Source organism: Rhinolophus sinicus, linkage group LG03 (genome assembly GCF_036562045.2).
Source record: "Rhinolophus sinicus isolate RSC01 linkage group LG03, ASM3656204v1, whole genome shotgun sequence".
In the NCBI taxonomy this organism is placed as follows: Eukaryota; Metazoa; Chordata; class Mammalia; order Chiroptera; family Rhinolophidae; genus Rhinolophus; species Rhinolophus sinicus.
Genome location: NC_133753.1, coordinates 149,761,263 through 149,775,715, shown reverse-complemented (window position 1 = coordinate 149,775,715; position 14,453 = coordinate 149,761,263). Strand labels below are relative to the sequence as shown.

The window sequence follows — 14,453 nt, the reverse complement described above, 5'->3', positions numbered from 1 at the left end:
TGAACTCAAATTTTCATATACTAGTTTAAATTTACAAGATAACTTTGTCAGGTCACACATTCTGTGAACTATGGATATCAAAGCTTCAGTAAAATATGAAATAAATGAGTTTCTGAAAATATGTATTTTAAAAATCTTATGAAAACTTTCAAATGTACACAAATGCAGAGAGACTAAAATAATGAATAACTAGGTACTCATCAATAAGTTTCAACATTCGTCCAATCTTGTTTAATCCAACCTTTTACTCTACCTCTGTATTATTTAAAAGAAAATTATAGATATGATGTAATTTTATCAGTAAACACTTTGATTTGTATATCTAATAAAGACTTTTAAAGAAAACTTACAATACTATTATCACACCTGAAAGAAAAAAATAATTCCCTTTAATTCATGCAAAATACAGTCAGTGTTCACATTTCCCTATCATATGTCTTTTCAGAGTTGATTTGCTTGAATTGGGATTCAAACAAGACACACACATTACATTTGGTTGGTATCTCTCTTAATCTAAGTTATGCATTTTAAAGCAGAACTTACTGAAATTTTGTTTCCTTTTTTTTTTTTTTTTTTTTTTTTTGAGTAAAGTGTGACGTAGATCTTCGGCATTAATTTAACATATGGGGGGGATATTATATATTCAGTAATGTGGAACAGCTGCAAATTTAAAGAAATAACCCTTATTGACAGGCTTATAAAGCTGTCTGTAATTACATTCCTGAATGATCTGAATAATAGTATGCCTGATATGTTCTAAGATAAGTGGCTTTTACTTTTCTTTGATATTAGGGTCATATACTGTACTTATCTATTTTTACTTCATGCTCTCCTCTCTCTGGTAATAAATTAATTTCTTAGTGTTAGTTGGGCATGTGCCCTACAGTTAAATTCATTTTCTTTTCCTTTGAAGAGAAACAAAGTTTTGTAAGTATCCCAATAATATTTTCCATGTTTAGGTCAGGTTTCTCATGTCAAAAGATTTAATACTATTAAAATAATACTTAATCAATTTTCCATTCTATGCATTGCCCTGTGTTCAGAAAATTTTTGGCAAGCTTTTTTAAGGTAACAGAAGTTAGCTTTGTTGATGTATGATTAAATAATAATACATGACTGGCCAGTACGTAATAATCTAAGATATCTTAAAGCTTAAAAAATGTATTTTTCACTGCAAATATTACACAAGCAATACAACTTGAAATATAACAGTTGATAGTAACACAAAGTTGAATCAAATTTGGATATGTAAAATAAAATTGCCAGAAAAGATGAAATCTTCCTATTATCATGCATTTAATTATAATAAATAAAAGCTAAAAATCATAATCTTAGGAAAGAAGTCGGTAGTCAGTGACGTAAGCTCTGAAAAGAGTAAACCCACAGCAAGCAAAAGGAACTACGCACCAGAAAGTAGAAAGAAAAGGAATGGCTTTCTTTACTATCTCCTCTTTCATCCCTCAATTTCTTGCAGGTTTATATATATTTTCTTTGTTTTGGTGGGTGATTTGGCTTTTTTTTTTTTTGCGATAATAATTACTAGTTCTTTAATAACTATAATTAGCATTATCATAGAGTGGACTCTTCATGGTAGAAAATTTTATTGTAATATCGACAAAGCATTATGAGTATTATCCACCAGTCAGGACTTAGATTGGCATATATTTGCTTAAACCAAATAAAAATATTTTGCCAGAAAACCCCTGCAACTAAAAATTAATAAGGATATCTTTAAAAAAATTAGCTCCTTTTAGTAATCTAGGAAGGAAGCAATGCTAATGCTGTTATTAACTATGAGACCTCTGAAGAAATGCAGAAATAAAGAGATGAAGCAGGATGGCAAACGTTGAAGTTTAATTTAAAAATTAAAGCAACTCACACCCAGAAGAGAACTGAACAAAAGAATAAGATGGGACATGGCTAGGCAATGAAAGCATAAAATACTGTCAAACTTTAATTAAAAAATGTTTTCAATTTAAGCAGACCCAGGCCAGTGATTTTTCATTATTTTTACCACAGTTCCATGACTACTGACATTTTCATCAGAACAAATAGAGGATTTTTCCCAAATTTAAAACGACAAAATTATTTTTATATTGACTTATAATTTCTTCCTCCTCTAAACTCAAAGGAATTTGAGCTTAGCTGTCCTTGTCTTTTAGCCTGGGGCTTGAATATACCTTGCGTTTTTCAAGTAGGGTGTAAAAATATATTTTTTAAAAGATAGTTCTTCTATTAGAAAACAAACTTGATCACAGGTGTATTATCATTTGTTTTGGGAATGAGAATGCATATACAAGAAATGTCTGGCACATGACCTAGTAAAAGCTTGTATTCAACAAAGAATCCCTTCAAAGCAATCTGTCTTTGAAGACAAACTAGAAGAAAGCCGGTAGTCTGGCAGTATAAAGCAAGCAGACTGGAAAACAAAACTAAAATGCCCCAGCCTAGTTATAAATGATTGATGATAGATAGATAGATAGATAGATAGATAGATAGATAGAGACAGACAGACAGACAGACAGACAGACAGACACCTACTTAAGATAAAAGTCCACTTCAGAGAAACGGAAATCAACTTCAATTACAACTATCATCATTACAATACACAATTATCCTAATAATTCCAAATACTGTTTGGTAAATTTCAGAGTGATCAAATTCTGCTTCTTGAATTATGTTTTTCTCTTCATATTGTTTTAAAACTGACAGAGTAACCTCCATACCCAAAGCAGATCTGATAGATACTCTTTATTTTTCAGTTAATTTCCCATAACACAAACAGGGGCGGGACCTCATCCCTAATCATGGACAACTATAACTTCATTAGTTGCCAATCTTTGTCAATAGCAAAGGCTATAAGCTTAGTTATTAGCCATTTTTCTATATTCCTTACATAAGGGACCTGACAGAACTAATGATAAACATTTGTTTCAGATGCTAAATTTGGTTTGTGTATAAAAATAAAAAATGTCTTTTTTTTTTTTTTTGCCTCACTCTGCCTGCTCAAATTTATTACTTATGGGTCTCCTTCTTCCTATCCTAGAGCCTATAAGTTCTTGAGGGGGTAGGGGAGCCCTAATTATATGGCTTCTTGGTCACACTGACAAACTAAATGCTATCTTTTTGCTGGCCATAGAAAATTCCACGCTGACTACCTGTAACAATGTGCACGGACCTTTGTTTAATGCTGTTCCACTGTCTCTAACCTGACATGGCGAGGCTTTACTCCTTCATCGAGTGAAGTGATGCTTCACGGTGCCAAAGCAAGGAAAGTTGACAGTGACTAGCATGGACTGTGAAAATGATCCTTCTGCTTCTTGCGAGAGGGGAAAAGTAGTTCAGATATCTAAATTTTAAACCCTGTTAAATGTCAAAAGTAACTCTTGTTAGATTTTAATCTGTAATAGTACAGGGGAAACGAAATAGGTAGGATAGTGAGTTTAGCCAATATAAAGTAATAGCAATAATGTATGTAATCAGAGAAATAACAACAAATAATGACAACTTATATGCACAGAAATTTCCAAGTGGGCAAGACTATGTCACAAAATGAATGCACTTAGTATACTGTAATTACATACTTTTGAGGCAATCTTTATGTTCCTACTTAACTGTAAGCCCCCCGAGGGCAGGAACCCAGCCCGTCTTGTTCACCACTACATCTCTGGCACCTGCCTCATGTTCTGACCTGAATAAATACTTGTTGAATGACAAACCCTTAATTGGCATATGTGCAGTAAGGAATTTGGTCTCACTTAAAGAGAGATCTGGACTTTGTCGGTAGCTCTTGAGAGGTGATCTCTAAACTCTTGGAATTTCCCCAGCGATAGCAGTATCTTTAGATTTCATGGTGGGCCCCTAGAGGGACCATACCTGGTAGTTTATGCCAGTTAAGTGATTCATGGTGGGACCCTAGATAACTAATGCTAAGCAGGTAACTCAGGATGGGAACTGGCCACATCAGAAATACCAACCATATGATTATAGGTTTGGGGCTTTGGACCATTGGTATCAACCTGACCTGGAGGGGAGGGCTGGAGGCTGAGTTCAACCATGTAGCAACAATTCAATCAATCATGTCTATGCAATAGAGCCTCAATAAAAACTCTGGAAGCTTGGTGAGCTTCCCTGGTTGGCAGTACTCCATGCATACTGCCACACTTTGATGTGAGTTGGGTAACTTGGAAGCTCTGAATTTGGAACCCACTCAGAATCTCCTCTATGTGTCACTTCCTTTGGTTGGTTCTAATTTGTATCCTATTGCTATAATAAGACTGTAATCCTAAGTATCGTGCTTTCCTGAGTTCTGTGAGCTTTCCTGAGTTCCTGGGTTCTGTGAGTGAACTGTCAAACTTGAGGGTAGTGCTAGGAAACCCCGACACTTGCAGGTGGCCTTAGTAGTTTTGGGCTGATTTAACCAGTCTGGAAGACTACGTCCTTAACATGGAGTTTGGTTAACTCCCAAGAAGCATATTATATCTAATTGGGCTTTTCTTTTTGCAACTATGGTTTCTCTTTCATGGATTGTCCTTGGAATTATTTACTATTCCTCACTATATTACCTCTTTATTCTATAATGATCATTTTTCTTAATGAACCTTCCTGCACCCTCCTAAATTAAATTCCACTTAAAAGATTTTGATTCATGAGGTTCAAATCTGTTATGTTGCGGCGGCTAAGTCAGTGCTTCCTCACTAATATGCCACAAATGAGTCAGAAGCGTGCTGTGCTGTTGTCCCCACCATTAGCTCTCAGGAAGGCGGGGGGGTTGGGGGGGTTAGGTGGAGGGGTTGTGGTGACTGGAGCACTCGGGCTGGGTGCCTCTCACCTCCTGCAGCATTCTGTTTACCCAAGAATATATTACAAATATTATCGCTTTTCAGTATGTACTGTGACGTGAAACGACTGGAATGCAATGAGTTAAGGAATCATTACTACAATTTCCCTATGACAGTATGTCCCCAACATACTTTTCTAGCATTGGACTCAATTATTCCAACCTATATGTGCTATACTTTAGCCACAATGAACTACTATCTCTCCAATACTCCAAGTGCATTCACACCTCGGGTTTTGGCATACACTATTTCCTCGTCAGTGATGTCACTCTTGTTCTACTCCAGCCACTGAGACAAACTCTTACTATTCTTCAAGATTCAGTTCCAAAGTCACATATGTAAATTTTTCTCTAAGAAATCTTTGTCACCCAGTAGCATCTGGCAGATTTCTACCTCTAGCACAGCACTTACTACAAGGTAGTGATTCCTCTATTTCCTGCCCTAACCTGTGAGTTTCCTGACATCATGCTATACGATTCATCTCCTTCTCTGATTCATTTTACTTGGCCATTTCCTTTGTTGCCTCTTAAAGCATGATGTTTCCTAGAATTCCATTTTCTCACCTCACAAGACAGCCATGGAATAGAATTCAAACAACTGCATGACCATTATTTCATTCCCTTCTCACAAAAACACAATTATTTAGGGAAAATATTATCTCCATCTTATAAATTCAAAATCTGAAGTTCACGCAAGTCAAAGAATTGCCCATAGTCACAATGACAATAAGTAGCTCAGACAAGGGTAGAAATCAGGTCTTTAGACTCCAAATTTAATGCATTTCCTAAATGTTGCCCTGCCTTTCTAAGTGAATCCTTCATATTTTAAGTTGGTACTCTGAAAGCATATTCCTACAGAAACCTTCTGACCTGTGGTTAGGTGCTAAAGAACCACAGGTACTATACTTGCATTATGGCAGATCCATAATTTGGGGGATTGCCTTTGGAACCTCATAACGTTGTAAGGTCAGAACTTGTAAGTCATTTTTTCCCCCAAAGAAACATAAATCTTAGATATTAAGTGAACAAATTAATAAACTTTCTTATATAACTAGCTTGAGAATATACCAAAAACACAAAGAATGAGACAAGATTTCATGGGGATGTTTATCAGCAGAAAATATATTAAAATAGTTTTTAGAGGTAACTTTAACTGCTGAATTTAATACTTTTGTACCCAAAAAAGTCATCTAAAGCAGAAAAGACTGGAGTTTCACTCCAACATTTCTAATACCAGAGGTAAAATTTTATCTTTTTTCACATTTATTCTTACATGCAAATTGACTTTTTCCCCCTTCACTCTTTTCTCATCCCCTCCAAAAGCCTAATATTCTTAGGATTGCTGTTTCTATATTCTGGGGATTTGATGTATAATAATTTAGAAACTCTTACCTTAATAATCTAGTAAAAAAAAATTCACTAAAGAATTCAGTTTGTTCAATGAAATACTACAGCAGGAACTAAAATATTTCTTCATTTTTTAGCCATCTGTTGGTCAATTGCTATTAGTCTCATGTAAGACACACAAATACAATACTGTGTATGTTTCATCTATTTATTTTCATAAACCTCAAATCATCTCAGCATTAACTATTTTCATTGTTTTTAAATTCCATCTTAGGTTCAAAGATTCCCGAAATATTAGCATTAGCAAGAAACATGGAGATCTACCTTGCCATCATTTTAGAGTTGAGAAAACCAAAGGACTTGTTCAATATCAGCCAGCTAATTAGTAGTGGTGATTCAGAAAGACAGACTTAGACATTAGACGTCAACAACAAGGACTCCTAGGCGTTCATATACATGTTTTCCCTTTCAATTAAAAAATAATTGCTTTTTGGACAATAGACATAGTATATCTTGATTAGAGAAATTCTGGAAAATACTGAAAAACATAAAGAAAAATATAAATCATCCACAATCTCATCATTCAGAAAACCTCTGAAAACATTATAATGCATTTTCTTCGAATCTTTAATTTTCCCTGTATTTAAAAACAGTATGAATGTACAATTTTACAAAATTGAGATAACATACATAAGTTTGTACTGTTTTATCACTTTATATTAATATTTTCTCATCTCATCAAATTATTTAATAAAAACATCTTTTAATTTGATTCTGCCATACTTTATGTAACCATTATTCTCCTATCACTAGACAGTAAGGTTATAAACAACCATGCACATAAATCTTTGAATTTCTAATTTTTTTCTTAGGAGAAAAATCTAGACATGAGATTACTGGGTCAAAGCATATGCATATTTTGATGAGTCTTTATATAGATGGCCAAATAGCCATCCCGAATGATGTACTAATCTATACTTTCATCAGTGGAGCAGTACATAATGCCTGTTTTATTGCATCTCTCACCAACACTGGACATTGGTTTTTATAATTTTTGCCAGTGTCAGAGAGAAAATGATTCTTTAAATTTGTATTTATTCATTACTACTACTAAACATTTTTTCATGTATCTATTATCTATATTTCCTCTTTTATGAGTAATGTCTTTATTTTTGTCCATTTAAAAATGTTTTATTGAAGTACAATATACATACAGAAAAATAAACATATCTTAAATGCAAAACTCAATGACTTTTTTCATAAACTGAATACACCCATGTACCAGCATTTAGATGGAAAAAACATAACACTATCAGCACTCCAGAAGCTCCTCTTGTGTTCCTTTCCAATCATTAATTTTCCTGAGGGTAATCACTCTTCTGACATCTAATAGAATAATTGTGCCTGTTTTTGAACATCTGCCCATTTTTTATACTAATAATTTTGTTTTAAAAAGTTAATTAGTATTTATTATAAAACACTTTATTACATAAAAGAAAGCAACAAATCATCCAAAAATAAGTTCACTTAAAATAATTACTTTTAACCATGGTTACCATCTCTGTAAGAATGGATGGTCAGAAATAGAGAAACAGACAAGTTATCCTTCTGAATGGGATTATAATCTTACTTTAATTGAAGAAAAAGAAACTAAAAAAAAAAAAACTAAAATAAAAAACAAAGCTCCAAAACTTCAGATAAATGTTCTTTGAGCATATACAACCCATTAAGAGACTTGAATCTCATTAAAAACAAAAACAAAGTCTGTTTCAATTTTGCATATTATTAATTCATTTCCTACTAATGAAAAGTGAAATGATTAACATGAATCCCTTCATCCTTTCCTCTCCCTACCTATTAGGTTTGCTTTCTTATATTATTTTTATTTAATATTTACACTTAATTCTGTGACTATCATTTCCATTGATATTGATTCTATTATTCTGAATCATCCTTTAATTGGCTTGAATAGAGTACTGCTCCCACCCCCATTTTATCTTTAAAGGTGAACTTACAGTTATTTTCATGTTTGAGAATATCTATTTCATGTTTGTAGCCTTTATAAAGAAAGAAAACAATTTCCTTGGCTTAGAATTTCTTTCCTTTACAAAGCTGTAATGATAATGTAACAACAAAAAATAATAACAGTAAGTACTTAGTGCTTAATATGCATGAGGCACTGTTATAAGCATTTCATATATGTGAGGTCATTTAATACTAGCAACAACCCAATGAGATACTGTGTTTCCCCAAAAATAAGACCTCGCCAGACCATCAGCTCTAATGCGTCTTTTGGAGCAAAAATTAATATAAGACCCAGTCTTATTTTAATATAAGACCCGGTCTTATGTAATATAAGATGGTACAATATAATATAATATAATATAATATAATATAATATAATATAATATAATACCGGGTCTTATATTAATTTTTGCTCCAAAAGACACATTAGAGCTGATGATCTGGCTAGCTCTTATTTTGAGGGAAACACGGTAGGTAGCAGTATTATCTTTATTTTACATATGAAAAAATCTGAGGCACCAAAAGGTAAACTGACTTGTCTAAGGTCACTCATTTTGTAAAGTGGCAGAGCTCTGATTTGAACTCAGTCTGGCTCAAGAGCCTGTGCTTTTAACAGCTACATTATACTGCTTTGAATGTTTGCAGTTGGCACATGACTGGGGGAAGGGACAGTAAAGGACTCTACTAACTTGAAGGGGTGAAGGCAAGGGACGACAGATGCCCTGCAATGAACAGATTCACACAATAAAAACTATACTATGTTCCTCACAACTTTCAATTGTCTTGTTGGATATTCATGAGGTGAAAACTTGTTTAAAAGTACCTGATCCTAGAACACTTTACATACAAGTACAAAGGAATTTTCTTGCGAGGTTTTAATATACTAGTTTTCCAGGAATGGAACTACCAGAGAAACCATGTTTTGGAAATTTGTATTACATGGCAACATGACAGCCCACAGCATTTGATTTGCTAAGACAACACACCTGTATCACTCTGCACTTACAGCTGCCACATTCATCATAGCTCTCCATGCGCACCAGCATCATTTAACTACTTCATCGCATTTCTAGTGTCGTCATGGTCAAGACTTTATATATCAATGTAATATTACTTTATGATAAATTACTCTTATTTCGTCTTTCTGTTCAATTAGGGCAACATGTTGATTTTAAAATTATGGATGTTCTCTTATCTATGAATTTCATTTCAGGATGCAAAAGGCTCCTATATGTATAGAAGTCCCAAACCATTATACGAGAGTAGTAATTTTTAAGGGTTTTTCTTTTGCTTTTTCCTCTGATGTCTTTAGTCCACTTCTTTCTAAATTCATACAATAATGAGAAAACCTACAATTTGGTTGATTCATCTTCTTTCTTAAGTACTCTTTGGAGGGCTGGAGGTGAGTGGGATTAGGAGCGATGCCATTCTGCATCAGAACACTCAGTTTATTTCTACAGTTTCCCCTTTTGAAAGTTCTACTCCTTTCCTTATTTGCTTGTTGCTGGTGGACTTCTGGTTGCCATTCTTATTGCTACAATTTGACCATTTTGTTAGCTTTTGGGGATGTGCTTCACTCAGCCGTATCACCTGCCAGTCCTTTTTTGTACACTCTTTGCATGGAGTGTGTTTCTTTTCCTTTGAAGAGACCATCCCAATATTTTCCTGAGTACTAAAAGTATCAATTACTTTGTGACGAATGAAAATTTACTACAAGCTTTTCTAATCTCAACTGTATTCTTCTTATAGCTAATAAAGTAGAAGACCCCTACTCAGGGTCGATTATCACATATATCACTTACAAAAATATTAGTATTTATTGAGTGATGACAATGTGCCAGTCACTGTTCTAAGAGCTTTACATTTATTATCTCCTGAGTATCATAACAATCCTGTGAGGTAGATACTGTCTTCAGAGGAAACTGAAGTGCAGAAAAGTCACCCACCAATTCACCCAAGGTCACACAACCAGTAAGTGGCAAAATAGGGATTTGCACCCCGGTCACCTGTTATCAGAGCCCAGGGTATTTATCAACTACCTTACTGCCTCCCAAGTTTTTTAGGGGCTTCCTTTCCCCTCAAGGACTACTTCACTACAGATTTTTTGATTACCTCTTCCTCTTTACAGCCTACCAAAAATGCTCAATAAATATTTATTACTTAAATAAATGAAAGACCTAACTGCTTATTTTCACTGTTTCCCCCTCCCCCACCCATCTTTTAATGTGCCTTTTTCTTTTAGCAACAAGAGCAAACTAAAATCCCCAATACTCTTTTCTGAGTGGTTAAAGATAATTGCATCTTAAAAATAAAAACATTATAAGCATAACAGTTTTCACCTCTACTTTCTAAGTGAGCTGACCAAAGCTGAGCAGAAATGCATGAAGCTCTTTCGAGTATTTCTTTACATGGCTTTGGTATCACATTTGCTTTGGGGGGGGGGGGTGCAGGGTGAGGGGAGTTTTGGAAATCATCTACAAGAACTAGGTACTCCTCTTACCCACTTCTGGCAGAAGCAGCTCTATGCTCCCTGGCAGCTCAGATCACCAATTATGTGCCCTGCCATCCTTGGGAAGCAGGGACATATCAGATCTATTCCAGCTACCTGTGCTTCCATCAGAACTTACTGTTCAATCTCTTAGTTTGTCAGATATCTAACACAAATTAACAGGAGGTCAAGCATATCAACAGAGTACACATCCTAGGCAGCATGCTTGATTTAGAGTGAAAGGTTTGTGGATATAATATGCTGACATAGAAAAAATGACTGTGGTTTCAGACACTATGACAGGCTGATGGTTTTGGCCTTATTTTGAGATAGGCAAGCCTCTTGCCTCCCTCCAAGTCACACCCCAGAAGTAACATTAAAGAATTTTTTCAGAGACACCAAGGAATGTAAATAAATGCATGAAGATAACATAAAGAGAAATATAATCTTGAATTTGAAAATGAAAACAGGTATTTTTAGTAGCCTCTGGTTAAAAAAACAAACAAACAGCATGGTAGAAAAAGAATGATTATGGGAATGAAGTCTGTTAATGTAGACAATAATTCTTTATGGCAGTATTTATGTATATAAACTAACTCAAGGTGGCACAGAACCCTTATATGTTACAGATGTATAACAGTATTAGAGAAAAACGTACACATGATAATTAAATGTAGATAATAAACAGAAGCAAATTGAGATGATAACGGTTTGCGTAGAGCAAATTTAAAAATATCTACAAAATTTAAAGGTCAAATATGCATTCAACTTGTTAGAGAAGGCACTGTCAAGACTAAGAATCTACTTCAATTCTTTGTATTTTAATAAAAATAATGCAATCGCATCATTTGAAAACTGAGCTAATGTATTTTGAAAATTACTTACACTGATGACTGATGAAGAAGTTGACAAATTTAAACCTTCAAGATCAGCTATTAAGCTTGGAGAAAGAGCTGGTTTGGGAAGTGCAACTGGAGTGAATACTGGGTTAACTGCAAAAAAAAGCCCAAATTAGTAAATGTGCATGAAAATTTAATAAATATTAAAAGCAACATTTTAATTTTGTTAGTACATCTAATTAAATTACTTTGATTAATAAATCTATGACAATTCTATTTAACATCTTGTTTTAGTCAAGTTATTATCAAGTCATGGCAGTTGTTAGTCTTAGCTTTCAAAACATAATGGCAAATCGTATAATAAAATAAGGATATAAATATCTTGAGTAATAGTTTTTGAACATTTTTATCACATAACACTATCACTAATATTTATTATCCAGCTACTTCACTAAAAGAAAAAGGTAAAGAACCATTTTGTCAGACCAATATAAAGAATAACAATAACTTTCAAGAGAGTTCTCCAGTTGAGTGAGAAGTCTTAAAAGGGTGTTTAAATCCTTTCTCTATTTTATTCTCTGTCATAATTACAGGGGCACAAGCTATCTAATTCCCTTCTAATTATACTGTCAGCACAAGCTATGTGCTAGATAAAAATGTTTATTCAAATACTCCTATGTACCAGAGATCAGATACTTGAAAATCTGAAAACCTTTTAAAAATGCCAATCTGATCATGTTATACCCCTCTTTAAGACTCTGTGTAGGCTCACAGCTGCCTATAAGATGAAAATCCAACTCCTTAAGTGTGCAAGGTCTCTATAATCTAGCCCAACACTGTCCAACAGAACTTTCTTTGATGATGGAAATCTTCTATAGATGAACATTTATAGATGAAAACTGGCACTGAAAGTTTATCCTAAATTGGATTTGAGGCCAGTTGACTATGCTAACGTATTTAATTAATGTATAAGAAACAAACTGACTCTGTGTAGTTAAAATATATATATATGGCATACAGATTAAAGAGATACCATTTCTACCTATCAAGTTGGCAAAGACAAGTTTTAAATAGAAAATCCAGCATCGGTAAGGGTATAAGGAATCTGGCAGGCTCAGACCAATACTGTGTAAGTTGGTATAAGCTTTGTGAAAGGCAATTTTACACAATAGAATTCTTCAAAGCCTTTGTCCCAGAAATTCTACTCCTGAGAATTTATCTTAAGGAAACAGTCATAGAGATAATGCAATAATATACTTATGATGATGTGTATTGCTTCACTGATTATGATAGCAAAAAAAAAAAAAAAAAAGTGGAAACAAGTTAAATTTCCAACAATAGTAAACCTGTTAAATGGAATTTATTACAACAATATAAAGGATAACCATGCAGTCATTAAACATGAAGTTGTTAAAGAATCTTTACGGCATGGAAAGGAATGTGTATGATAAACAGACAAAGAAGCAAGTGATAAAACAGTGTCTCCGTAAGATCTAATTTTGAGGGGAGGGGATATGCACATGAAAAGCATCTGAACTGATATGTCAGAACGTAAACCCAGGGTAACTGGATTACAAACCCATTTTATTTTCTTCATTTTAAAAACTTTCTACAAAACATGTTTTTCTTCATGGAAGCACATTTAATAAAGTAATTATATAATTATTCTTCTGATCAAAGTTTTGCTTTAAAATGTAAGAATAAGTAAAAATTTTAATACGTAATAATTTAATATGAAGTTATTGAACTTGTTAAATGTAATTTGCTGCTGCTGCATCTTCGTTATCATCTCCATCATCTCTAACCCTTATATAATGCTTCTCATGTACCCAGCACATTTTTAAGCACTTTTACATTTATCAACTCATTAAATCCTCTTAATATTCCTAAAAAGTGTGGCTATTATCACAATTTAAAGCAATTAAAGCAGGGAGATTAAGTAAGTTGCCCAAGGTTACACAGTTAGTAAGTAACAGAACTGGGATTCAAACCCAGACAGTCCAGCTCCACTGTCTTCTTAGCTACTCTACTCTACTGTCCCACTCCAATTTACTCAACAATATCACATATCATAATGCTTATCTGAAGCATGATTACCGATGGCTAATAAAAATTTTAAAAAGAGTTTACAGTTGGTTTTACTAACATTGTAATTATATAGGTTTACATTTCCTATTTTAAAAAAACACCAGAATATGATTGCTGCTTTCTGATCATCCTATTGAGATGACATGGCATGGGGTACTAAAAGACATTTTAATTTCCAGAAATATAAAATATGTCTGGAAAAAAGAAAGCATAGTGCTACTTCTAAGCCTCATCTATTGTTAGGCCATATATTATCTTAGCATAAATACTTTCTAATGTATTATCAACTGATCTCATAAAAAGTCATATAATTTCATAATCTAAAGGAACTGTAGAAATGTTCAGCCATTCTTTTTTTCATTTCATACATGAATAAAATGAAACACAAATTAACTCAATTGATTAAAGCCATACCAGGGCCAATACCTGTGCTTCTGATGACATCCCCTCAAAAGATGCAATAAGGAAATATCAAGATACTTCATTCAAAATCACAAAATGCTTTTTTTGTAGAGCCCGTCTATTGCTAGAGTTGCTAACTACACTGCTTCCTTAGAGAAACAATGGTTATTTCAGGGGGTAGGTAGCAAGCTCGTTCACTCCTCCATGCCTTTACTCTCCTTACTCTCTTCTCTTACCTCCAGCTTTTTGACTAATTCTTACTTATACTCAGGTTCAAGTGTTACAACCGGGTACTGCTAGGTGGGTTAGGTACCCCAATACCTAACAGCATATCTCGTTCTTATTTCATTTATAATATGACAATCTAATTACCTATTTATGTGGTTCTCCCCATTATACTCTGAGAGGTTCCTTGGGTAGAGAC

The 14,453-nt window shown here is 33.8% G+C and overlaps 1 protein-coding gene across 2 annotated transcripts in view; it reads right to left on the bottom strand.

The window, feature by feature from the left end:
- Positions 1-14,453, bottom strand: part of AP3B1 (adaptor related protein complex 3 subunit beta 1) — a 218,189-nt gene that overhangs the window by 50,826 nt on the left and 152,910 nt on the right. For both annotated transcript variants that reach the window (XR_012495075.1, XM_019728166.2), the window contains exon 22: positions 11,586-11,692. Coding sequence is in view for 1 of the 2 variants with exons in the window: in XM_019728166.2 (XP_019583725.2) it covers positions 11,586-11,692 (107 nt within the window). In the remaining variant the exon portion in view is untranslated. The remainder of the gene's footprint in view (positions 1-11,585; positions 11,693-14,453) is intronic.